The 22,632-nt window shown below is 58.8% G+C and overlaps 1 protein-coding gene and 1 non-coding gene across 6 annotated transcripts in view; one reads left to right on the top strand and one right to left on the bottom strand.

The window, feature by feature from the left end:
* Positions 1-344: 344 nt before the first annotated feature.
* The window catches only part of ZCCHC14 (zinc finger CCHC-type containing 14), a 71,369-nt gene continuing 49,081 nt past the window's right edge, over positions 345-22,632 (top strand). For 2 of the 5 annotated variants that reach the window (XR_016224642.1, XM_051840308.3), the window contains exon 1: positions 346-2,746. Coding sequence is in view for 4 of the 5 variants with exons in the window: in XM_051840308.3 (XP_051696268.3) it covers positions 2,201-2,746 (546 nt within the window). In the remaining variant the exon portion in view is untranslated. Of the gene's footprint in view, positions 2,747-22,632 lie in introns of all 5 variants that reach the window. The other 3 variants (XM_089319045.1, XM_051840310.3, XM_051840309.3) reach the window with 3 other exon arrangements.
* Positions 15,589-15,695, bottom strand: LOC127489215 (U6 spliceosomal RNA). Its single transcript, XR_007917149.2, has one exon. It is a non-coding gene; the product is annotated as a U6 spliceosomal RNA (small nuclear RNA).

The following is a 22,632-nucleotide window of genomic DNA, read 5'->3' as shown; positions in this document are numbered from 1 at the left end:
CTCCAGACCTTGGCATCCGGTTTAGGGGGAAATGGCATTGTATTGGTTTCCTGTGGCTGCAAACCACACGGAGTGTGTGTGTGTGTGTGTGCTGTGAACCACAGGGAGTTACTCCCGCCCAGGTCTGGGGCTGCGCTCCCTCTGCGGGCTTCTTCCTGCCTGGCCCCGGGCGCTGCCCCTGGACCCATCTCTGCCCCGGTGGACGCCACCTCTCTACAGTCTCTGGGATTCTCCATCTCCTTGGACTGCGGGCGGATCCTGACTGCGTACCTGGACCACACCCACAGAGACCCTAGCTCCAGGTGAGGGCACCTTCCCAGGGGCCAGGGGGACGTGGACGTCCGGGCCAAGCTGTTCAGTCCAGAACGGACATTAACTAGCAAACAGCAGTGCCAGGAAGGCGGCCGGGAGCTGCGGGGGCGGCCCGGCCAGCGCCGAGGTGACCTTCGCTGCCAGCTCGCACGGACGAGGAGACCGAGGCTCGGCGGGCTGGCGGAGCGGCCAAGGTCACGGGGCTGGGCGAGCTGGAAGCGGACTCCACAGCCAGGTGGTGCCAGACCCGGCAGAGGCGCTCACCGTCCGGGGGGAGGCAGAAGCGGCCGCCCCCGCTGACTGCGCGCTGCCTGGGCCGCGGCCACTTTCCTGGTCACCCGGGAGAAGGGAGGGTCCCGGGGGGAGGAGCGTCTTCAGAGATCGATCAGCCATGATCAGTCTGCACCGGAGGAGGCCGCCCTGACCTTGGCCCGGCCCGAGGGCGCCGGGGGGCGCGGGGACGGGGCGCGGGTGGGTGGCAGCACGCTCGCCCCTCCCCCGGCGCGGCTGTCCCCCCTCCCCCCCAGGCGCACAGCCTTCCCCTCGGCCGCCGTCCGCGGCGCGCGCCCCGCAGCAGGCGGAAGGCTGCACGGCCGGCCGGTCAGCGCCGAAGGCTACGACGGAGCAGACCCCGGCCCGCGCCCGCCGGGCCCAGCGCCCTCAGGCGGCTCCCGAGCCGAGCCAGGGGCGTCCGGGCGCCGCCGCCGGGCCTGCTCCGTGCCGCCGGGCCTCTGTGAGCTCAGCGCCCGCTCACAGGCCCCCGAGGCCGCGGTGGTCACCCGAGCCTCCCCGGGGAGGCGCCCGCGGCTCAGAGAGGCCGCGGGACTTGCCCAAGGTCACACAGCGCGGCGGGGGCCGGGCCGGGCCCGGGATGCGGGGGCCGGGGCCCGCTCCGGCGGCTCCTCGGAGACGGCCGCTCCCGCCCCGCGGCGGCGCCCGGGACGCGGAGCCAGGCAGGCCGGCCGGCCGAGCGCCCGGCTTCCATGTCAAAAACAACGCTCCACGCACATCTGCGGGAACAAAAGCGGCCCGAAATCCACCCCGGGTTTTGCGCCTCGCCGGCCCGCGCCGACCAATCGCGTCCCGCCGGCCGCCGAGGGGCGGGAGGGGGCGGCCCCAACGTGATCGACAGCCCCCCGCGGGGGCGTGGCCGCGGCGCGAGCGAATCGCCTCGGCCAGCCGGCACCATCCCGGGCCGAGGACGGGCGGCCCGGGCCAATCAGCGGCGGGGGCGGGCCCGGCCGGCCCGGGCTGTCGCGAGAGGCCGCCACCCCGCCCACTCGTGCTGGTCCCGGCCTCCCGTCACCGCGAGCGCGGCGATCCCTCCGCTCCTCGGACGGCGCCGGCGGCCGCGCTCGGGGCCCGGATCCGTCCGCGCGCGCGCGGCCAGCGTCGAGCGGCAGGCCGAGGGCGAGTCCCGGCGGATCCCTCCGCGCCGCCGCGCCGCCGCGTGTCCCTCCACGGCCGCTCCCGGCGCCCCTGAGGCGGCCGCTCCCGGCGCTCCTGAGGCGGCCCGCGGCTAACGGCCGGCCTGGGCGGCGGCATGGCCGGGGCGGCTCCGTCGGGGGGCGGCCCGCAGTGACAGACCCTGCGGCGCGGGGGGAGATGGGGGCGGCCGCCTCCCGGGCGACGACGACGACGACGACGACGAGCGGCAGCCGCCGCCGCCGCCGCGCACCGGCCGCCGCTGGGGACGGGCGCGGCGAAGGCGCCTCCTCGTGAGCGGGGGCCCCGAGGCCGCTCGCCGCCCCCGGCCGCCCCGCGCGCGCCCGGCCGCCCGCGGCCCCTGGCGGGCGGCGCCCACGCGGCCTCGCCGCCGCCGGGCCCCGGCGCGCCCGCCGGCCGCCCCCGCGCGGCCCCCGGGCCCCGGCGCGGCGCGGGCGGCAGCATGGTGGAGAAGCGCTGCCCGCTGCAGAGGGACGGCGTGTACCGCTGGTTCTCGGAGCTGCCGTCGCCGCAGCGCGTGGAGTTCCTGTGCGGCCTGCTGGACCTGTGCATCCCGCTCGAGCTGCGCTTCCTGGGCTCGTGCCTCGAGGACCTGGCGCGCAAGGACTACCACTCGCTGCGGGACTCGGAGATCAAGGCCAACAACCCGGCCGACCTGGGCAGCCTCACCAACCTGACGGACGAGGTGGTGCGCAGCAAGCTGCTGGTGTCGCTGGCGCTGCTGGGCTCGGAGCAGCGCGAGGCGGCGGGCGTGCTGTACCGCACGCTCACGCACATCGACTCCATCATCCACAACTACGGGCTGCAGCTCAACGAGGGCCGCACGGGCGATGAGTTCCTGCTGCTCTTCACCATGGCCTCCAACCACCCGGCCTTCAGCTTCCACCAGAAGCAGGTGCTGCGCCAGGAGCTCACGCAGATCCAGAGCAGCCTGAGCGGCGGCGGCGGCGGCGGCAAGAGCGCGCCCGCCTGCCCGGCCTGCCACAAGGTGCGTGCGCGCCGGCCTCGCGGCCGGGCCCCGGGGCCGGGCGGGCGCGCGCGCGCCGGCCTCGCTCCCGCCTTCTCCCGGTCCGGGAAGGGACGGAGTGCGGGCGCCGGAACCGGGGCGGGGGCCGGGCCCGCGGGAGCGCTGCGTGCGGTGAAGGCGGTGCACGCGTGTGCGGGAGTGCTGCGTGTGATGAAGCTGTGTGCGCTGTGTGACGAAGGTGTGCGCACACACGTGCGCTGTGTGACGAAGGTGTGCACACATACGTGTGCTGTGCTGTGAAGGTGCGTACACACGTGTGCTGTGAAGGTGCGCACACACGTGTGCTGTGTGACGAAGGTGTGCACATGTGTGTGCGTGAGCGTGCTGTGTGGTGAAGGCGTGAGCATGTGCACGTGTGTGTGAGCGAGTGATGTCAGAGCCAGGCTGCTGTGGGCACAAATGGCGTTCAAGCCCTGGGGTCGGCGGCCGGGCCGGCCCGAGGAAGCCGGAAGGGCCCGCGGGCTCCGTGTGGAAACGTGAACTTTGAGTGTTGCACAACTGTGTCAACACCGAGGGCTTGGGGTCAGCCTCTCCCCAGCGCCCGGGAGCCCAGCACGGGAATGGTCTGTGTGAGGCTGGCTCGTGGGGACGTGGGGACGCGGGGACGCTGTCGGCACGCGAGAGCCCCGGCTGGAGTGGCGTGGTGTGGCGCTGCCTGGGCCGCGGCGTGGAGCCTGCGTGGGTTTCTCACGGGTGTCTCTGGGTGACGTGGCCCAGGACTGCGGTTTTCTCTTCATTCAGTTGAGTTCCTTCTAGATTCCATCTTGTGTGATGGCAGAGACACGTTCCTCTGCAAACAGGAGCCGGGTCCTGGGAGCGGAGCTGCTGTTAGCGAGCAGTGGGCGCGCGGCCCTGGGTCGGTCCCGCGTGCCAGGGCTCCATCCCCAGCAGAAGTGTCACGTGGAGGAGGCTTTGGTGAGGCGCAGGGGCTGCTCAGTCTCTGGCCCCATGCCCTTGGGGGCTGCGGGCAGCACGGTCTCCAGCGGTGTGACCTTGGGGGGGTGCGGTGCCCCTACTCTGAGGGCTGGGAGGGCGCAAGCAGAGCGTCCCGCTGGCACGCAGCCGAGCCGGCTTCCCCCGGTGGCCACGCTGGCTTCCACGTCTGTTTTATGCAGTGTTTATGTCGTGGCCGTGAGATTAATTTTGGAGTGTTGACTTGAGGCTGCCAGGTTTTTGGTTTGTCTTTGGAAAATGTGGAGAGCCTCGTTTGTGGGCGCCCTGCTCGGTTCAGTGGAACTTCCTGCCTTTGCTGCCTTCAGGCGAAGGCTTGACGGCTGGGCGGCGACTCGGGCGCGCTGCCCTGCAGAGCTGCCTCCTGCCCACTGACGTCTGCACACCTGCGCCTCTGAGCGCAGGGACTTCGTGTTTCTGTGTTGAAGATGTCCGTGACTTTAAAAGTTTTCGCTATTTAAAATTTTTTTTTATTTATAGCTTTGTGAAATAGTTATCATTTGCAGTTGCTTCTCCAAACCCTGTTTTTCCGCTGTTGTTTAATTAGAAAGAGAGAGAGTGCGAGCGAGCGAGTGAGCGAATGCACACTTCCTCCCGCTGGGTCGCTCCCCAGATGGCTGCCGTGGTGAAGCCGGGGCCACGAGCTTGATCCCTGTCTCCACGTGGGTGGCACAGACCTGGGTGGCCCAAGGTCCACATCCGTAGGAAGCGGGAGTCGGAGCCAGTCGGGCACCTGCGCCAGGCTCCGGTGTGTGGGCAGCGGGTGTGTTCACTGCTAAGCTAAGTGCCCAGTCCTGTTCTCGTTTTAAAATTCTTACTGCTCTAAGACCTTGAGTCTCGGGACGGGAAGTGAGGAGTGAAGCGGGCATTTTACTTGGAGGAGGGGCTGTCCACGGTGGCAAGGGTGGCGAGTGCTGCGTGTCGGCTGCTGGGCACAGGCGATGCTGTGGGCTGGCGGCTGTGCCGGGGGCTGTCCCGTCGGCAGGCTGTGGTGTGTGCACGTGAGTCGTCTTTGTCTACTGAGGCTTCACGGAGCTGCAGCTCCCGAGCTGTGCAGGGCACCCTTCTCCAAGGCTGTGCACCTGCTGCTGACGTCTGACTCAGCGTGCTCGTCACCACGAGAGACGCCCCCTCCGCGGCTGCCGGCCGCGAGCGCCCTGCGACCCCTCGGCCGCCCCCTTGTCCCGGGGTTTGCCTTTTCTGGACGTTGCCGCAGATGGCACCTGTGTAGCCGCTCAGAACCATGGTCCCAGCGCTCCTCGGGGCAGCGTGTGTGAACCTGAATCTTCTTCGTGGCTGAGTAATGCTCCATCACATGCGCAGACCCTGGGCTGTTTATCCATCCGTCAGTGGGTGGACAGCTGGGTTTCAAATGCATCTGCTTCATTGTCACTATGCTTGTCCCCGGGGACCTCCTAGCCGCGTGCGCACAGCCCTGCAGACTGGGGGTCTCGGGGCCGTGGGGCTTGGTCACACAGGTACACGTGGCTGACCTCTGGGTCTCAGCACCCACTCCGCCCGTGTGGGTGGTGGCAGAAGCGCTGCTCGGGGCTGGCCTTTGCTCTGGGTGAGGCTGGGGTGTGCAGGGCAGGGTGGAGGTGGGTGTCTTCCTCTGGTGCGTGTCCTGTGCTGCAGCTCTGCGGTCACCTGCTGTGTCTACACGCGGCTGCCTGGAGTGGGCGCTGGGGAGACTTGGGGTCCACACTGAACTGAGAATGAGTCTGTTGGTGCTTTCTGTAAGTGTGCAAAGTCGCCACGATTCAGGAGCCCAGACGTCGGCCCCGGGGTGGTGGTGTCGGGGTGAGTGGCTTTGCCTTCCACACACTGACCCTAACCTGGCATGCCCCATGGCAGAACTGGTCTGGAGTGGCTCCTGCTGTCTCCCAGGGCCCTGCCGCCTGTCCTCATGTGTGGTTCCCACGCCACGCATGTCTGTGTGTGAAGGGCAGGACTCACAGGCTTGGGGATGTGGGTGCGGCCAGAGTTGCTCTTTGGCCTGTGTCTGCTGGGCAGTGGCTTGGCCTGTGCGGCTCTGCCTTCCTCCTGCCCTTTGCCCTCTAAACCAAGGCTGTCCGCTTCCACCTGGGCCAGCTCACGTGTGTCTCATTCAACTCGCTGGGCATTGGTGTTCCTGTGTTACCTTCTCTTGCGGGGTGCAGTGTGGCAGTTGGCCGACCCACGGCGGATGAGCACCGCCGTCCCCCGGGTGCTGCTGTGTCTGAGCGCGTGCTGACCTGGGCCTCCTGTGAGTTGTGCTCTCCTTGTCCTCTGCCCTTCGGCCATCTTCTTTTTTGATTAAGGCAATGTTGGGATTAATGCATATTTTTCCAACAAATTTGTGTACGAATCTCCAGGCTGTCGTGTGCATCTGTGGGACTGGTGACTGCCGACCTCGGAGACTGACAGGATTGACAGAGGATTGGTTTTGCCGGGGAGCAGTGATGGCCACTGCAGGCCTCTTCCCCAGCAGAAATGGAGCCGGGACAGGCCTTTCCTCACTGTGGGTGAGAACAGGCGGAAGGTCGTGAGCTGGTTTGTTGAAGGGTTTCTGACTGTGCACTTTAACCTCGACATAGGCAGTTTAGAAATCTAGTTTTAGCTGGCGCCGTGGCTCAGTAGGCTAATCCTCCGCCTTGCGGCGCCGGCACAGCGGGTTCTAGTCCCGGTCGGGGCACCTGATTCTGTCCCAGTTGCCCCTCTTCCAGGCCAGCTCCCTGCTTGGGCCCTGCACCCCATAGGAGACCAGGATAAGCACCTGGCTGCTGCCTTCGGATAGGCGCGGTGCGCTGGCCGTGGCGGCCACTGGAGGGTGAACCAACAGCAAAAGAAAGACCTTTCTCTCTGTCTCTGTCTCTCACTGTCCACTCTGCCTGTCAAAAAAAAAGTATAGTTTTGACTCAGTACTTTCCCCCTCCAGCCTCTAAGTTTTTTTTTTTTTCTTTTTTCTTTTTGACAGGCATAGTGGACAGTGAGAGAGAGAGAGAGAAAGGTTTTCCTTTTGCCATTGGTTCACCCTCCAATGGCCGCCGCGGCTGGCGCGCTGCAGCCGGCGCACCGCGCTGATCCGATGGCAGGAGCCAGGTGCTTCTCCTGGTCTCCCATGGGGTGCAGGGCCCAAGCACTTGGGCCATCCTCCACTGCACTCCCTGGCCACAGCAGAGAGCTGGCCTGGAAGAGGGGCAACTGGGACAGAATCAGGCGCCCCGACCGGGACTAGAACCCGGTGTGCCGGCGCCGCAAGGCCGAGGATTAGCCTAGTGAGCCGTGGCGCCGGCCCACTCTCTAAGTTTTTAAAAGTGTTTATCTAAAAGGCGGACACAATCAGTCTTCCCTCAGCTGGTCTGCTCCCAAAAGGGCTGCATGGGCCGGGCTGGAGCCAGGATCAGGAACTAGGTCTTCCCTTGTTGACAGGGACTCAAGGACTTGGGCCGTCACCTGCTGCCTGCCAATGTGTGCGTTTGCAGGATGCTGTGTTGGAAGTGGGGGAGCTGGAGCTCAGGCTGCCACTGCATTATGGGATGCAGGTGTCCTGAGCGGCAGCTTGGCCCTGTGCACCCCAGCGCCTGCTCCTGCTGATGTTCAGGCTGCCGACAGCCCCGACACGCCGTGGAAACGTTCCTGTCACACGCAGGGAGAGAGGGCCAAGAGGCAGGACCACAGCTCTCTGTTTTGCTTTGGGTTAAAGGGCCTGAAGTTCCTTAAAGCGAATAGAAACTAAAATGGTTTTCAGACGATTGAAATTGTGACAGCCAGTGCACGGTCACAGGCCTGCCTGGAAGGTGAGAGCGTTGCCAGGACGGGAGCCACACTTGACACTGGCAAGCTGGCCCGGCGGCTTTCTGGGCGTACTCGCCGGACGCTTTGCAGATTCATAGAGGAATCCCAGCCCTGAACGCGGCTGCCTAGACCTGCCGCCACGGTCAGTCTCTGCCGCCCCTCTCTGTGTTGTGCCCTCTGCTTCAGTCTCTCTGGTTCCCCAGGGTCGCCGTGGGGTCTGGTGTCTGGACTCTGCTGTTTCCTGTCTCCCCCCTCCTCCCACCAGTCTGTGACTGCCACTCTTTTTCCATTCGGTCCATAACCATGTTCGTGGTTCTCGGGTTGTAACAAAATCGTTCCTCTGCCGAGGTGCCCCTCTGTCAGCCACTTGTCTCCCCGCCTGTGCACCACCAGGTGTCCAGAACCGAGAGAGCCCCAGGCAGGCGCGTGGGGGTGCGGGAGGCTGCAGTGTGGCAGGGCTGAACGTTCTCTAGCTCCGCAGCCTCCTGCAGCCTGTCTTTGCCTCTGCGCCTCCAGCTTCTTTGATTAAAGCAATATATTTTTTTTAAGATTTATTTTATTTATTTGAAAGATAGAGTTACAAACAGAGGTAGGTCCAGAAAGAGTGGTCTTCCATCCGCTGGTTCACTCCGCAGGTGACCACAATGACCAGAGCTGAGCCGATCCGAAGCCAGGAGCTTCCTCCAGGTCTCCCACGTGGGTGCAGGGGCCCAAGGACCTGGGCCATCCTCTGCTGCTTTCCCAGGCCACAGCAGGGAGCTGGATTGGAAGAGGAGCAGCTGGGACTTGAACCGGCGCCCATATGGGATGCCGGCGCTGCAGGCTGGGACTTTAACCCGCTGCGCCACAGCGCCATCCCCTAAAGCAATCTTGATTAAAGGAAATTCAGTAATTTCTTAAGCTATGAGATTTGTAACATAATATCAGAAAAAGTGAAAAAGGCTGTTGGAGGGGAAGTCCGCCTCCCTGTGGGCAGGCCGGGCGCCAGGGCATTCCTTTCCCTGGGTGTCAGTAACTTACTTCGCACCTAACAAGCACTGGGCGCAGTGGTTACGATACTGCTTAGAACAGCTCCATCCTGTATGGGAGGGCCTGGGCCCAGGCCCACCTCTGCCTCTGAGGCCAGCTTCCTGCCGTGCGCACCCTGGGGGCTGCAGTGCTGGGGTCTCAGGCCACCCCTGGGAGACCTGGACTGGGTTCCTGGCCCAGCGTCAGCCCAGCTGTTGAGGATTTTTGGGATGTGAACCAGAGGATGGACTCTCTCTCTCTGTCTCTGTTGTTTTCCTTCAAATAAATAAAAATAAACAGAGATGTTCATATTCTACTTTCCCAGCCATCCAGTCCCTCCTTTGCGGATAACAGTTCTTTGTGGGACCTTCCAGGGGGCCTGTGGCTGGGTTTACAAGCAGGCAACAGGGTGCTTCCCCAGGGGGCCGGCTTCTCTTGGTGTCCTCGGCAGGCTCAGTGAGGGTTTGAGTCGGTCCAGAAGGAGCTTCCTGGCTGTATTCTTGGTGACATGTCCTGTCCTGTCAGAATGTGTCACTTCATCTGTCCCTACTGAGGGACCTTTTGTCTCCATCTTACTGGTACAGACACTGTGCTTACATACTGCATACGCATGAGCTACGTGTCACAGCCAACAGACGGAGCCTGTCATTCTGTGTCCCCTGAGTGTATCCAGAACAGATCCGGGTGTGCGGTTGGGTGAGATGGCCTGGCTTTGGGGATTCTTTTACACATTGCCTAGATCTGCCTTTTAAAATCCCCACGGCGGTGTGCTGTGCCTGTGCCTGTTGGCCGTACGTCTGTAGCGCGGGTTGTTGCCGCTCAGCTGGGGAGGAGCCTGCGGGCTGTGAGGATGAGCACCGGAGTGAGCCGTTGACGTGGGCAAGTCCTTGTCTCCTCTGCTGCTCTCTGCCTTTTGACAGAAGCTCTGCAAGTTTCAAAAAGTGTCGTTAGTAGGAGTGGGAAGTGTTTGCTTTCCATTTAAAAAAGACTAACCTTTTCACAGATGTGTGTATTTGAGAGGTAGAGCTGGATCCGTCTGCTGCTCTGCGTCACAGCGCCTGCGGGGCTGGGCCGGGCCGGAGCTGGAGCGTGGTCTGGGTCTCCAGCACGCACGGCGGACGTCAGCTGCTTGAGCCATCCTTGCTCCCTCACAGCGTCCTGGTTAGCAGGAGCGCAGCAGGGTGGAGCCCAGGCGTGCTGATACAGGACGTGGGTGTCCTAAGTGGTGTCTCATTGCTGGCCAAGTGCCCGCTTCTACAGTCCTGCATTTTCCTGATTGTGTGCATCAGTCTTTTGTGTGACTGCTACATTTTGTGTCGTAATTAGAAAGCCATCGTGCATGGTAGCTATACTGCATGGTGCACACCGTGTGTGTGGCTGTGTCCGTCCGTGTGCAGACTGCGCAGTGTACTGTAGAGACGCTGCCTGCTTTGCCTTCTGTACATGTTACACGTGTGGATGCGTCGTGTCTGTGTGCACACAGATGTGGTATAGTCTGTACATGTTACACATGTGAGTGTGTCACATATACTCATGAGGTGTACCTTGTACATGTTACACATGTGAATGTGTGCTCATGGGTGTGGTGTACATTGCATTTTACATGTATGAATGCAGGTATGTGCTCACAGATGTGGTGTGCTGTCATCTTACATGTCTGAACGCGTTGTGTCCACTTGCACACAGCTGTGGTGTGTGTTGTAGACACTCCCCTGCAGTGCTGTTTGCCTTGCTACGCGACAGGGACCCATCTGGAGCGTGCTTGTGTGGGGTGAGGGCTTCTCTGTTCCGTGTGACAGTCCCGGTGTCCCGTGCTCTGTCCTTCCAGCTGTGCTGCTCTGGGTTTGACCTCACTTCATCCGTGCCCTTCCAGCTGTGCCGCTCTGGGTTTGACCTCACTTCATCCGTGCCCTTCCAGCTGTGCCGCTCTGGGTTTGACCTCACTTCATCCGTGCCTTGTTGGGTGACTCACTGGGTGCTCTCAGTCCTTGCGCTCTGCAGGAAAGGCTCTAGGGGAGGGCTTTTTGTTTGTTGTTTGTTTTTTAACAAATGTAGCTGCCAGGACACCTACCCTGGATGGTGGCTGGGGAGATGCTGTGTGGCTGCTGTGGCTGCGAATTCTCCAGCACTGTAGCTTCTCTCCGGTTCTTGGTTTTCCAGTTTGCATCTGCATTCCTGCACTTTATATCATGATGTCTCTCAGACTTCGCCTCTCTCTCTCTCTCTCTCTCTGTGTTTTTCTTTCTTTTTTTTTTTTTTTAAAATAAGGATTTATTTATTTGAAAGGCAGAGTTGCAGAGTGAGTGAGATCTTCCATCTGCTGGTTCACTCCCTAACTGGCTGCAACAGCTAGAGCAAAGCAGGTTGGAAACCAGGCACTTCCTCCAGGTCTCCCACATGGTGCAGGGGCCCAAGCACCTGGGCCACCTTCCACTGCTTTCCAGGTGCATTAGCAGGGAGCTGGGTTGGAAGTAGAGCAGCCGGGACTCAAACCCACACCCATATGGGATGCTGGCACTGCAGGGGTTAGCTTTACCTGCCACACCATGGTGCCAGCTCTTCCTCCCTCTCTCTCTGTCTCTTCTTTTTGGTAACATTTTCAACTGCAGTCTGTCAGTCTCCCTGCCCATGTAGACGTCGAGCTCCAGGTGAGGCTTCCAGGTAGTGCTGGCTTCGCATGTGTGTGAGCGTGCTTCTCCGCTGCCTGACCTGTCTGGTCTCGGTCCCCTGCCCCCTGCGCAAGCCAGGAACCCAAGCCTCTCAGGTGCGTCATCTCCCCTTGGGTAGCGTGTCCTCGATAGCCACAGGCCAGTGTTCTCTTGGGGGCCCACCCTCTCTCTTCCTCCCTCTTTGTCTGCTTCCCCACGTCCAGCCCTCTTGCTGCCCCTTTGCCTCTCCCTCCCTCACTTGGTGTGATGGGCCCATGTGTGGCAGGCACACTGAGACTGGGCGGTTTTCCAGGGAGCCAGAGCATAGATTAGGATAGTCTGTGAGACACACATGACCTAGCTTAGCAAACCACACTTCCTCTCAGAACCTTCCATGCTGGAGTGCACGTGGGGGGCGGGGCAGTGCTGTGGTGTAGCGGGTAAAGCTGCCGTCTGCAGTGCCGGCATCCCAGATAGGTGCCGGTTCAAGTCCTGGCTGCTCCACTTCCAATCCAGTGCTCTGCTGTGGCCTGGGAAAGTGGTAGAGGATGGCCCAAGCCCTTGGGCTCCTGCATCCACGTGGGAAGACCTGGAGGAAACTCCTGGCTCCTGGCTTGGGATCAGCACAACTCCGGCCATTGTGGTCATCTGAGGAGTGAACCAGCGGTTGGAAGACCTCTCTGCCTCTGCCTCTCCTTCTCTCTCTGTAACTCTGACTTTCAAATAAATACATAAATCTTAAAAAAAAAAAAAAAAGAAGCTGAAGTCCTTGTTTCAAGTCTATAGGAAGCAGTGTTATAGCTATTACATCTTATTTCTTGATTTCCATTCACAGACATTGATTCTCTGCTCTTTTAGAAATAGTGGTGGCGTGCCCAGCTCCTGACTCTGCCCTGGGTCTGTTCGTTTGACCCCTTGGTGTCTCCAGGGAACAGGCTCTCCTGGCCCATTTCACACACGTGACTTGATGGTCTGTATGAGAGGCCGTTAGAACTCCTGGTCCCTGGCTTGCAGTGGTTGGCATCGTGCTGTGGCCTGTGGGACACGTCGTTGCCTGTCTGATCACCTCTGTGTGTGTGCAGTTCTTCTTCTTACTGTGCTCCCCCTGTGCCTGGGGCTCAGATGTGTTCTCACACTGATGCCCGCCAGGCCCTGCCTCTAGGTCCATCACACCAGACTCCCGAGCTGTCCTTCATGGACCTCACCCACTGTGCTTGTTCTGAGCCACTTTACATTTCTGTCACAGCACTTGCAGCTCTAGGGGAGCAGAGGCCAATCTTCGAGCTGCTGGAGCCTGGCAGCCATGCCATTTAGTCGGGTTCCCCCTGCGAGCATCTGTTGAACCTGGGGTACTAGGCATGGAAGCTCGTGACAGTCACCCAGTGTCCCTGCAGTGTGACAGTCACCCCATGTCCTGTAGTGAGACAGTCACCCCTGTGTCCCTGCAGTGTGACAGTCACCCAGTGTCCCTGCAGTGTGATAGTCACCCAGTGCCCCTGCAGTGTGACAGTCACCCCCATCTCCTGTAGTGAGAGTCACCCAGTGTCCCTGCAGTGTGACAGTCACCCCTTGTCCCTGCAGTGTGACAGTCACCCCATGTCCTGTAGTGAGACAGTCACCCAGTGTCCCTGCAGTGTGACAGTCACCCAGTGTCCCTGTAGTGTGACAGTCACCCAGTGTCCCTGCAGTGTGACAGTCACCCCCGTGTCCTGTAGTGAGACAGTCACCCCGTGTCCCTGCAGTGTGACAGTCACCCCTGTGTCCTGTAGTGAGACAGTCACCCAGTGTCCCTGCAGTGTGACAGTCACACCCGTGTCCCTGTAGTGTGACAGTCACCCCGTGTCCTGTAGTGAGACAGTCACCCAGTGTCCTGTAGTGTGACAGTCACCCCGTGTCCTGTAGTGAGACAGTCACCCCTGTTTCCTGCAGTGAGACAGTCACCCCAGTGTCCCTGCAGTGTGACAGTCATCCCCGTGTCCCTGCAGTGTGACAGTCACCCCCGTGTCCTGTAGTGAGACAGTCACCCCAGTGTCCCTGCAGTGTGACAGTCACCCCAGTGTCCCTGCAGTGTGACAGTCACCCCCATGTCCTGTAGTGAGAGTCACCCAGTGTCCCTGTAGTGTGACAGTTACCCCCGTGTCCTGTAGTGAGACAGTCACCCCCGTGTCCCTGCAGTGTGACAGTCACCCCATGTCCTGTAGTGAGACAGTCACCCCCATGTCCCTGCAGTGTGACAGTCACCCCGTGTCCTGTAGTGTGACAGTCACCCAGTGTCCCTGTAGTGAGACAGTCACTCCGTGTCCTGTAGTGAGACATCACCCCAGTGTCCCTGCTTTGTGACAGTCACCCCCGTGTCCCTGCAGTGAGACAGTCACCCCAGTGTCCTGCAGTGTGACAGTCACCCCCGTGTCCTGCAGTGAGACAGTCACCCCCGTGTCCTGTAGTGAGACGGTCACCCAGTGTCCCTGTAGTGTGACGGTCACCCTGTGTCCTATAGTGAGACAGTCACCCAGTGTCCCTGTAGTGAGACAGTCACCCCCGTGTCCTGCAGTGTGACGGTCACCCCCGTGTCCTGCAGTGTGACAGTCACCCCCGTGTCCTGTAGTGAGACAGTCACCCCAGTGTCCTGCAGTCTGACAGTCACCCCCGTGTCCCTGCAGTGTGACAGTCACCCCAGTGTCCCTGCAGTGTGACAGTCACCCCCGTGTCCTGTAGTGTGACAGTCACCCCCGTGTCCTGTAGTGAGACAGTCACCTCAGTGTCCTGCAGTCTGACAGTCACCCCAGTGTCCCTGCAGTGTGATGGCTGCCCCCGTGTCCTACAGTGTGACAGTCACCCCAGTGTCCTGCAGTGTGACAGCTTCCTCAGTTGGGCAGCACTTGGGCCACCTGTTGCTCTCTCAGGCCTTTTGCAGGTAGCTGGATCAGAAGAGGAACAGCTGGGACTCAACTTTTTTTTGGTGGGGGGAGGCAGTTTAATAAAATTTAACAATGTAACTGCATGGGAATAATGCCAAGTAGATAACTATGACAGCGTTAGTAGAATTGACAAGACACTGTGCAGGTACCAGGAATTGCAGTTGTGCGGGAAACGCTGTGTGATGTGCATGCTCCTGGATGCAGTTCTGTGTCAGAGTGCGGGGCGGAAGTCGCCCACTAGTGTGGGCCTTGTGCCAGGCCCAGCTCCGGCATGTAGGCTTTTCCGAGTCATCAATACAGATAGGAAGCCGTAGGAAGAGAGTGATGCTGGTGATCAGGTTTCAGGAATCACCGTGTGGAATGCGTTGTTCTGGGCGCTTCTGTGTGTGTGTGTGTGTGTGTGTGTATGTATGTAATCCTCATAACCGCTCTGTGAGTTAACTTCTATTTTTTATTCCCATTTTAGCAGACAGGAAACAGGCAGAGATTAAATTTCAGTCATTCACTAAAGGTGACATTAGTAAGTGGCTGTTTTTATTATGTGCAGCCAAATTTTGTTTTGTTTTGATTTCACCATTAAAAATAGGAGAAAAGGGGCTAGCGTCGTGGGTAAGCAAGTAAAGCCACTGCCTGTGACTCTGGCATGCCATCTGGGCGTGGGTTCGAGTCTTGGCTGTTCCACTTCCAACCCAGTTCCCTAAAGCAGCAGAAGGCGACCCAGGTGCTTGGGCCCCAGCACCCACGTGGGAGATCTGGAAGAAGCTCCTGGCTCTAGCCATTGTGGCCATTTGGGGAGTGAACCAGTGGATGGAAGATCTCTGTCTCTCCCTCTCTCTAACTCTGCCTTTCAAATAAATTAAATAAATAAATCTTTTAAAAAAGAAAAAGAAAAAAACCACAAGAGAAAGAATGAGGAGGAAGCGTCCCTTAGGCCCTGGTGTCTGGTGGAGATGGACGTGGAGTTCACAGCCCCGGCCCTGCCAGCTCCCTGCAGTCACTGCTGCCGCTGGAGGGACGCCTGCTGCTGCCGCCCTGTGGTCCTTGCCCTCCTGTCCCGCCCCAGCCGGTGCAACACCTTGAGCTGGTGTTCCTGGGTACTGCAGTCCAGTATTTTGTTGGGCTTTGTTGTCATTCGTTTAAAAAGTAGAGCTTGCGTTCACGGAAGTGCGCAGTTGTGTTTTTCACGGCTTGGTTTTGAGAAAAGAGTGACTGTGTTGCACAGACCCCTGTGAAGGTGGGGACTGTTGCTGTCACCCAGAAGGCTTTGCTGCTACTGCCGCCGCCACCAGGCACTTCCCACGCTGCCCGAGCACCCCAGCCTTTCCTCTCTACATAGACATTTTGTTTCTGTTTCTTTTCCATCACTGATTAGTTTTGCCTATTCTAAAACTTCGTTGGGGTAGGATCCTGGAATTTCTTTCTTTTTTCCAATTGTGGAACTCATTTATTAGCTCGCTCCATTTCCCACGGGTGGTTCCTCGGTGACAACACGTGGCTCTCTAAAAATGTGGAACACTTCACGAATTTGTATGTCGTCCTTGCACAGGGGCCATGCTCATCTTCTCTGACTTGTTCTAGTTTTAGTATATGTGCTGCCGAAGCGAGCACCTGGAATTTCATTTTATCTGTTGGCTTCCTTGGAAGCACGGCTTTGGGGCACAACCCAGAGCTTGTGGTGTGCCCTCACCACGCAGGCTCTGGCTGCACGGTGCTCGCCCCCTCCCATCACAGCAGTGCTGGCAGCTGAGCTGCAGCACCCCAAATCCACCACGCACGGTCATGTCACTGTGTGCCCGGGAGCACGTTTCTTTTCTTTTCTTTCTTTTTTAAAGATTTATTTTATTTATTTAAAAGACAGAGTTACAAAGAGAGGTAGAGACAGAGCGAGGTCTTCCATCCGCTGGTTCACTCCCCAGATGGCCGCAACGGCCAGAGCTGTGCCGATCCGGAGCCAGGAGCCAGGAGCCAGGAGCCCAAGGACTTGGGCCATCCTACACTGCTATCCCAGGCCATAGCAGAGAGCTGGATCAGAAGAGGAACAGCCAAGACTAGAACCGGCGCCCATATGGGATGCTGGCGCTTCAGGCCCTGGCTTTAACCTGCTGTGCCACAGCGCCAGCCCCTTTCCTCCCTCCTCCCCTCCCCTCCCCTGCCCTCCCCTGTCTTCCCCTCCCCTGCCCTCCACTGCCCTCCCGTCCCCTTTCCCCTCTTTTTTTAAAGATTGATTTATTTATTTGGATGAGTTACAGAGAGGGAGAGATAAAGATCTTCCACCTGCTGGTTTACTCCCCAGATGGCTGCAACAGCTTGCGCTGGGCCATGTTGAAGCCAGGAGCTTCATCCTAGTCTCCCATGCAGGGGCAGAAGCCCAAGCACTTGGGCCGTCCTCCACTGCCTTTCCAGGCCAATAGCAGAGAGCTGGAATCATAAGTGGAGCAGCTGGGACTTGAACCGCCACCCTTATGGGATGCTGGCGCTGCCGGCAGCAGCTTGACCTGTTTGGCTACACCATCAGCTGCAGTGTGTTTGTAATGCAGAGGATAGTGGTTCTTCCTATTTAGCCACGTGGTTGCCGTGTGGCTGCTTTCAATTCTTGCTGAAGGGCCAGGTTGTTACCTTGTCGTGTGAGTGGTGTGGGAGCGTGGGAGAGTGCTGTGCCGGCAGCAGCTCTCGTGTTTGCTGTTAGAGAACGGGGCTCGCTGCCGGGACCTTGTGGACCCCTGTGGCTGCTTCCTCCTCCCACGCTTTGCCACAGTCCAGTCCCGGCTGGTCTCACGGCTGTCTCTTAGGACTTTGGTGTTGGACCATGATGTGTGCCAGCGTTTTCTGGTCATCTTGTTTGCTGTTCTCTGAACAGACCAGAGCTGTGCACTTTTGCCAAATTTGGGAAATTTTCAGCCTCCCCCCGTCTTGGTGCTTCTCTCCCGTGGGACCCCTCTCCAGCTGCCAGGTTGTTAAACTGGCTGCTGCTGTCCCATGGGGTCCGGAGGCTGGTCTCAGTTTTGACTTTTGCATCCTTTCCCTCCTGCTCTTCAGATTGGAGGCTGAGTCTTCCCGTGCTGCCCATCTGTTCAGCCTGTCACTGCTGAGTTTTTCTTCTTGTTTTTTATAGTTCAAGAATAGAGGGTTTTTAGTTCTGGAATTTTCATTTAAATGTTTTCTCTCTTCCTCTTGCTGTCTTTTTGGACTGTTTCACACCAGGGTGTTTTCTTCCGTGATCATGAGCATCCCGCAGCCGCGTGGAGCAGCCCTGGCTGCCTGGGCCCCGCGTGACTCCTCCAGGGCTGCTCCACCAGCAGCTTTGCTGGCTCGGGTGTTTGTCTTCGCGTGTCGGGTAATTATGGCCTGCTGACTGGCGTGTGTGGATAGCACACTGGGCGCTCTGCTGCTTGTCCTTACCTCCCGAGGGCTGCAGACGCTGCCGTGAGTCTCGGCAGCCAGGGAGTTGGCGGGACTTGTCCCCTTTCCCACGGTGATCGGGAGTGAATCCTCTGCTTGGTCTCATTAGTTAGTCCGAGTGTTCCTGAGCCTGCCTGGGCCTGCATGTGTCAGGCTCACACAGAGATGTGGGCAGAGGGGACATGCAGAGTTTGGTGTCCCTTCTGAGACGCCTCCTTTTGGAAGTGCCGATGTGATGTCCACCAGAGCTCTGCACCATGCAGCAATCGCCAGAGGGCTGTGAGCGGTGGCTTTACTGTGCGGTCCACAGCAGGCAGTGGGCATCGCTGGGAACCAGGATGGCCACCATAGCAGCAGTGTATTTACTATGATGAGATGTTGAACAGTTTCTTAAAGAAAACCCCTGTGGGAAGCATGCATGCTCACAGTACGTGCATGGATTGTACTTAATGTTGGAAACCTAGATAAGAATCACTTGGAGCCGGCGTCTCATCTCCACCCTTCCAGAAGTGCTGGCCATGGAAGTGACCGCCCCTGCAGCTGCGGCCCTGCCCCTGGGGCCTTGCAGCTCTCACACCTCTGAGGCCACGTGCGTCACATCGCGAAGCCTCTCTCGACGGTGAGGGGACCACTTGGTTTTCAGACCGGCTGCAGCCGGAGCTTATGAAGATTGCGTGGTTTGTTGCCGCTGCTCCTGACTCTGCTGCTGGACTTTCTCCAGCCACTGTGAGTTCTGCCTTCTTCCCCCCGCACCCCGCACCCGAAGTGTGCAGCCCTCACCTGCTCTGTGTGGGAGAAGACCTGGAACAGAGCCCTAAGGTGAGGCTTTCCCTGCTTGCTGTGTCCTTGCAGTGTCAACAACCTGGGTCATGTGGCCGTGGATCGGACACTTGATGTATAATAGGTTCTTTCCCTGGGGGTCGCTCTGCATGGGCTGATTGGTTTAAGTATGGACTTGAAGGTGTGGCTCTTCCTACTTTACTTATGAGCACATGGGTTTGGAGTGGTCAGAAGACTTTGTCCAGTCACGTGACTAGTGAGGAAAGGGTCAGGATTCTTCATGAGGGTCTCATAAGCTAAGAGTAGCATTTGATATCAACAGAGCAAGTTGATTTTTTCATATTGATATTTCTTTAAGAATGTTCCCAGTTTTACTAACACGTAGACTGTGTGTGCAGGTGAGCTGTGAGTGCTGTAGGGAGGTGCACTGTGTGTACAGGTGAGCTGTGAGTGCTGTAGGGAGGTGCACTGTGTACAGGTGAGCTGTGAGTGCTGTAGGGAGGTGCACTGTGTGTACAGGTGAGCTGTGTGTGTGTAGGGAGGTGCACTGTGTACAGGTGAGCTGTGAGTGCTGTAGGGAGGTGCACTGTGTACAGGTGAGCTGTGTGTGCTGTAGGGAGGTGCACTGTGTGTGCAGGTGAGCTGTGTGTGCTGTAGGGAGGTGCACTGTGTGTGCAGGTGAGCTGTGAGTGCTGTAGGAAGGTGCACTGTGTGTGCAGGTGAGCTGTGTGTGCTGTAGGGAGGTGCACTGTGTGTACAGGTGAGCTGTGTGTGTGTAGGGAGGTGCACTGTGTGTGCAGGTGAGCTGTGTGTGCTGTAGGGAGGTGCACTGTGTACAGGTGAGCTGTGAGTGCTGTAGGGAGGTGCACTATGTGTACAGGTGAGCTGTGTGTGCTGTAGGGAGGTGCACTGTGTACAGGTGAGCTGTGTGTGCTGTAGGGAGGTGCACTGTGTGTGCAGGTGAGCTGTGAGTGCTGTAGGAAGGTGCACTGTGTGTACAGGTGAGCTGTGAGTGCTGTAGGGAGGTGCACTGTGTGTACAGGTGAGCTGTGTGTGTGTAGGGAGGTGCACTGTGTACAGGTGAGCTGTGAGTGCTGTAGGGAGGTGCACTGTGTGTACAGGTGAGCTGTGAGTGCTGTAGGGAGGTGCACTGTGTACAGGTGAGCTGTGAGTGCTGTAGGGAGGTGCACTGTGTGTACAGGTGAGCTGTGTGTGCTGTAGGGAGGTGCACTGTGTACAGGTGAGCTGTGTGTGCTGTAGGGAGGTGCACTGTGTGTGCAGGTGAGCTGTGAGTGCTGTAGGAAGGTGCACTGTGTGTACAGGTGAGCTGTGTGTGCTGTAAGGAGGTGCACTATGTGTACAGGTGAGCTGTGTGTGCTGTAGGGAGGTGCACTGTGTGTGCAGGTGAGCTGTGTGTGCTGTAGGGAGGTGCACTGTGTACAGGTGAGCTGTGAGTGCTGTAGGGAGGTGCACTGTGTGTACAGGTGAGCTGTGAGTGCTGTAGGGAGGTGCACTGTGTGTACAGGTGAGCTGTGTGTGTGTAGGGAGGTGCACTGTGTACAGGTGAGCTGTGAGTGCTGTAGGGAGGTGCACTGTGTACAGGTGAGCTGTGTGTGCTGTAGGGAGGTGCACTGTGTACAGGTGAGCTGTGTGTGCTGTAGGGAGGTGCACTGTGTGTACAGGTGAGCTGTGAGTGCTGTAGGGAGGTGCACTGTGTGTACAGGTGAGCTGTGAGTGCTGTAGGGAGCTGCACTGTGTGTGCAGGTGAGCTGTGAGTGCTGTAGGGAGGTGCACTGTGTGTACAGGTGAGCTGTGAGTGCTGTAGGGAGGTGCACTGTGTGTGCAGGTGACCTGTGAGTGCTGTAGGGAGGTGCACTGTGTGTACAGGTGAACTGTGAGTGCTGTAGGGAGGTGCACTGTGTGTGCAGGTGAGCTGTGAGTGCTGTAGGGAGGTGCACTGTGTGTACAGGTGAGCTGTGAGTGCTGTAGGGAGGTGCACTGTGTGTGCAGGTGAGCTGTGTGTGCTGTAGGGAGGTGCACTGTGTGTGCAGGTGAGCTGTGTGTGCTGTAGGGAGGTGCACTGTGTACAGGTGAGCTGTGTGTGCTGTAGGGAGGTGCACTGTGTACAGGTGAGCTGTGAGTGCTGTAGGGAGGTGCACTGTGTGTACAGGTGAGCTGTGTGTGCTGTAGGGAGGTGCACTGTGTGTGCAGGTGAGCTGTGTGTGCTGTAGGGAGGTGCACTGTGTGTACAGGTGAGCTGTGTGTGCTGTAGGGAGGTGCACTGTGTACAGGTGAGCTGTGAGTGCTGTAGGGAGGTGCACTATGTGTACAGGTGAGCTGTGTGTGCTGTAGGGAGGTGCACTGTGTACAGGTGAGCTGTGAGTGCTGTAGGGAGGTGCACTGTGTACAGGTGAGCTGTGTGTGCTGTAGGGAGGTGCACTGTGTACAGGTGAGCTGTGAGTGCTGTAGGGAGGTGCACTGTGTACAGGTGAGCTGTGAGTGCTGTAGGGAGGTGCACTGTGTGTACAGGTGAGCTGTGAGTGCTGTAGGGAGGTGCACTGTGTGTGCAGGTGAGCTGTGTGTGCTGTAGGGAGGTGCACTGTGTACAGGTGAGCTGTGTGTGCTGTAGGGAGGTGCACTGTGTACAGGTGAGCTGTGAGTGCTGTAGGGAGGTGCACTGTGTGTACAGGTGAACTGTGAGTGCTGTAGGGAGGTGCACTGTGTGTGCAGGTGAGCTGTGTGTGCTGTAGGGAGGTGCACTGTGTACAGGTGAGCTGTGTGTGCTGTAGGGAGGTGCACTGTGTGTGCAGGTGAGCTGTGTGTGCTGTAGGGAGGTGCACTGTGTGTGCAGGTGAGCTGTGAGTGCTGTAGGAAGGTGCACTGTGTGTACAGGTGAGCTGTGTGTGCTGTAAGGAGGTGCACTATGTGTACAGGTGAGCTGTGTGTGCTGTAGGGAGGTGCACTGTGTGTGCAGGTGAGCTGTGTGTGCTGTAAGGAGGTGCACTGTGTACAGGTGAGCTGTGAGTGCTGTAGGGAGGTGCACTGTGTACAGGTGAGCTGTGAGTGCTGTAGGGAGGTGCACTGTGTGTACAGGTGAGCTGTGTGTGTGTAGGGAGGTGCACTGTGTACAGGTGAGCTGTGAGTGCTGCATGAGGTGCACTGTGTACAGGTGAGCTGTGTGTGCTGTAGGGAGGTGCACTGTGTACAGGTGAGCTGTGTGTGCTGTAGGGAGGTGCACTGTGTGTACAGGTGAGCTGTGAGTGCTGTAGGGAGGTGCACTGTGTGTACAGGTGAGCTGTGAGTGCTGTAGGGAGGTGCACTGTGTGTGCAGGTGAGCTGTGTGTGTGTAGGGAGGTGCACTGTGTACAGGTGAACTTTGAGTGCTGTAGGGAGGTGCACTGTGTACAGGTGAGCTGTGTGAGCTGTAGGGAGGTGCACTGTGTGTGCAGGTGAGCTGTGAGTGCTGTAGGGAGGTGCACTGTGTGTGCAGGTGAGCTGTGTGTGCTGTAGGGAGGTGCACTGTGTGTACAGGTGAGCTGTGAGTGCTGTAGAGAGGTGCACTGTGTGTACAGGTGAGCTGTGTGTGCTGTAGGGAGGTGCACTGTGTGTGCAGGTGAGCTGTGTGTGCTGTAGGGAGGTGCACTGTGTGTGCAGGTGAGCTGTGTGTGCTGTAGGTAGGTGCACTGTGTACAGGTGAGCTGTGTGTGCTGTAGGGAGGTGCACTGTGTACAGGTGAGCTGTGTGAGCTGTAGGGAGGTGCACTGTGTGTGCAGGTGAGCTGTGTGTGCTGTAGGGAGGTGCACTGTGTGTGTGCAGGTGAGCTGTGTGTGCTGTAGGGAGGTGCACTGTGTGTGCAGGTGAGCTGTGTGTGCTGTAGGGAGGTGCACTGTGTGTACAGGTGAGCTGTGTGTGCTGTAGGGAGGTGCACTGTGTGTACAGGTGAGCTGTGAGTGCTGTAGGGAGGTGCACTGTGTGTACAGGTGAGCTGTGTGTGCTGTAGGGAGGTGCACTGTGTGTGCAGGTGAGCTGTGAGTGCTGTAGGGAGGTGCACTGTGTACAGGTGAGCTGTGTGTGCTGTAGGCAGGTGCACTGTGTGTGTGCAGGTGAGCTGTGTGTGCTGTAGGGAGGTGCACTGTGTGTACAGGTGAGCTCTGAGTGCTGTAGGGAGGTGCACTGTGTACAGGTGAGCTGTGAGTGCTGTAGGGAGGTGCACTGTGTACAGGTGAGCTGTGTGTGCTGTAGGGAGGTGCACTGTGTACAGGTGAGCTGTGTGTGCTGTAGGGAGGTGCACTGTGTGTACAGGTGAGCTGTGAGTGCTGTAGGGAGGTGCACTGTGTGTACAGGTGAGCTGTGAGTGCTGTAGGGA

The sequence above is a fragment of the Oryctolagus cuniculus genome, chromosome 18, assembly GCF_051225735.1.
Source record: "Oryctolagus cuniculus isolate XC-2025 breed Fujian yellow rabbit chromosome 18, ASM5122573v1, whole genome shotgun sequence".
Lineage (NCBI taxonomy): Eukaryota > Metazoa > Chordata > Mammalia > Lagomorpha > Leporidae > Oryctolagus > Oryctolagus cuniculus.
Note: the sequence above shows the minus strand (reverse complement) of the source record. Positions and strands in the feature narration are given on the sequence as shown.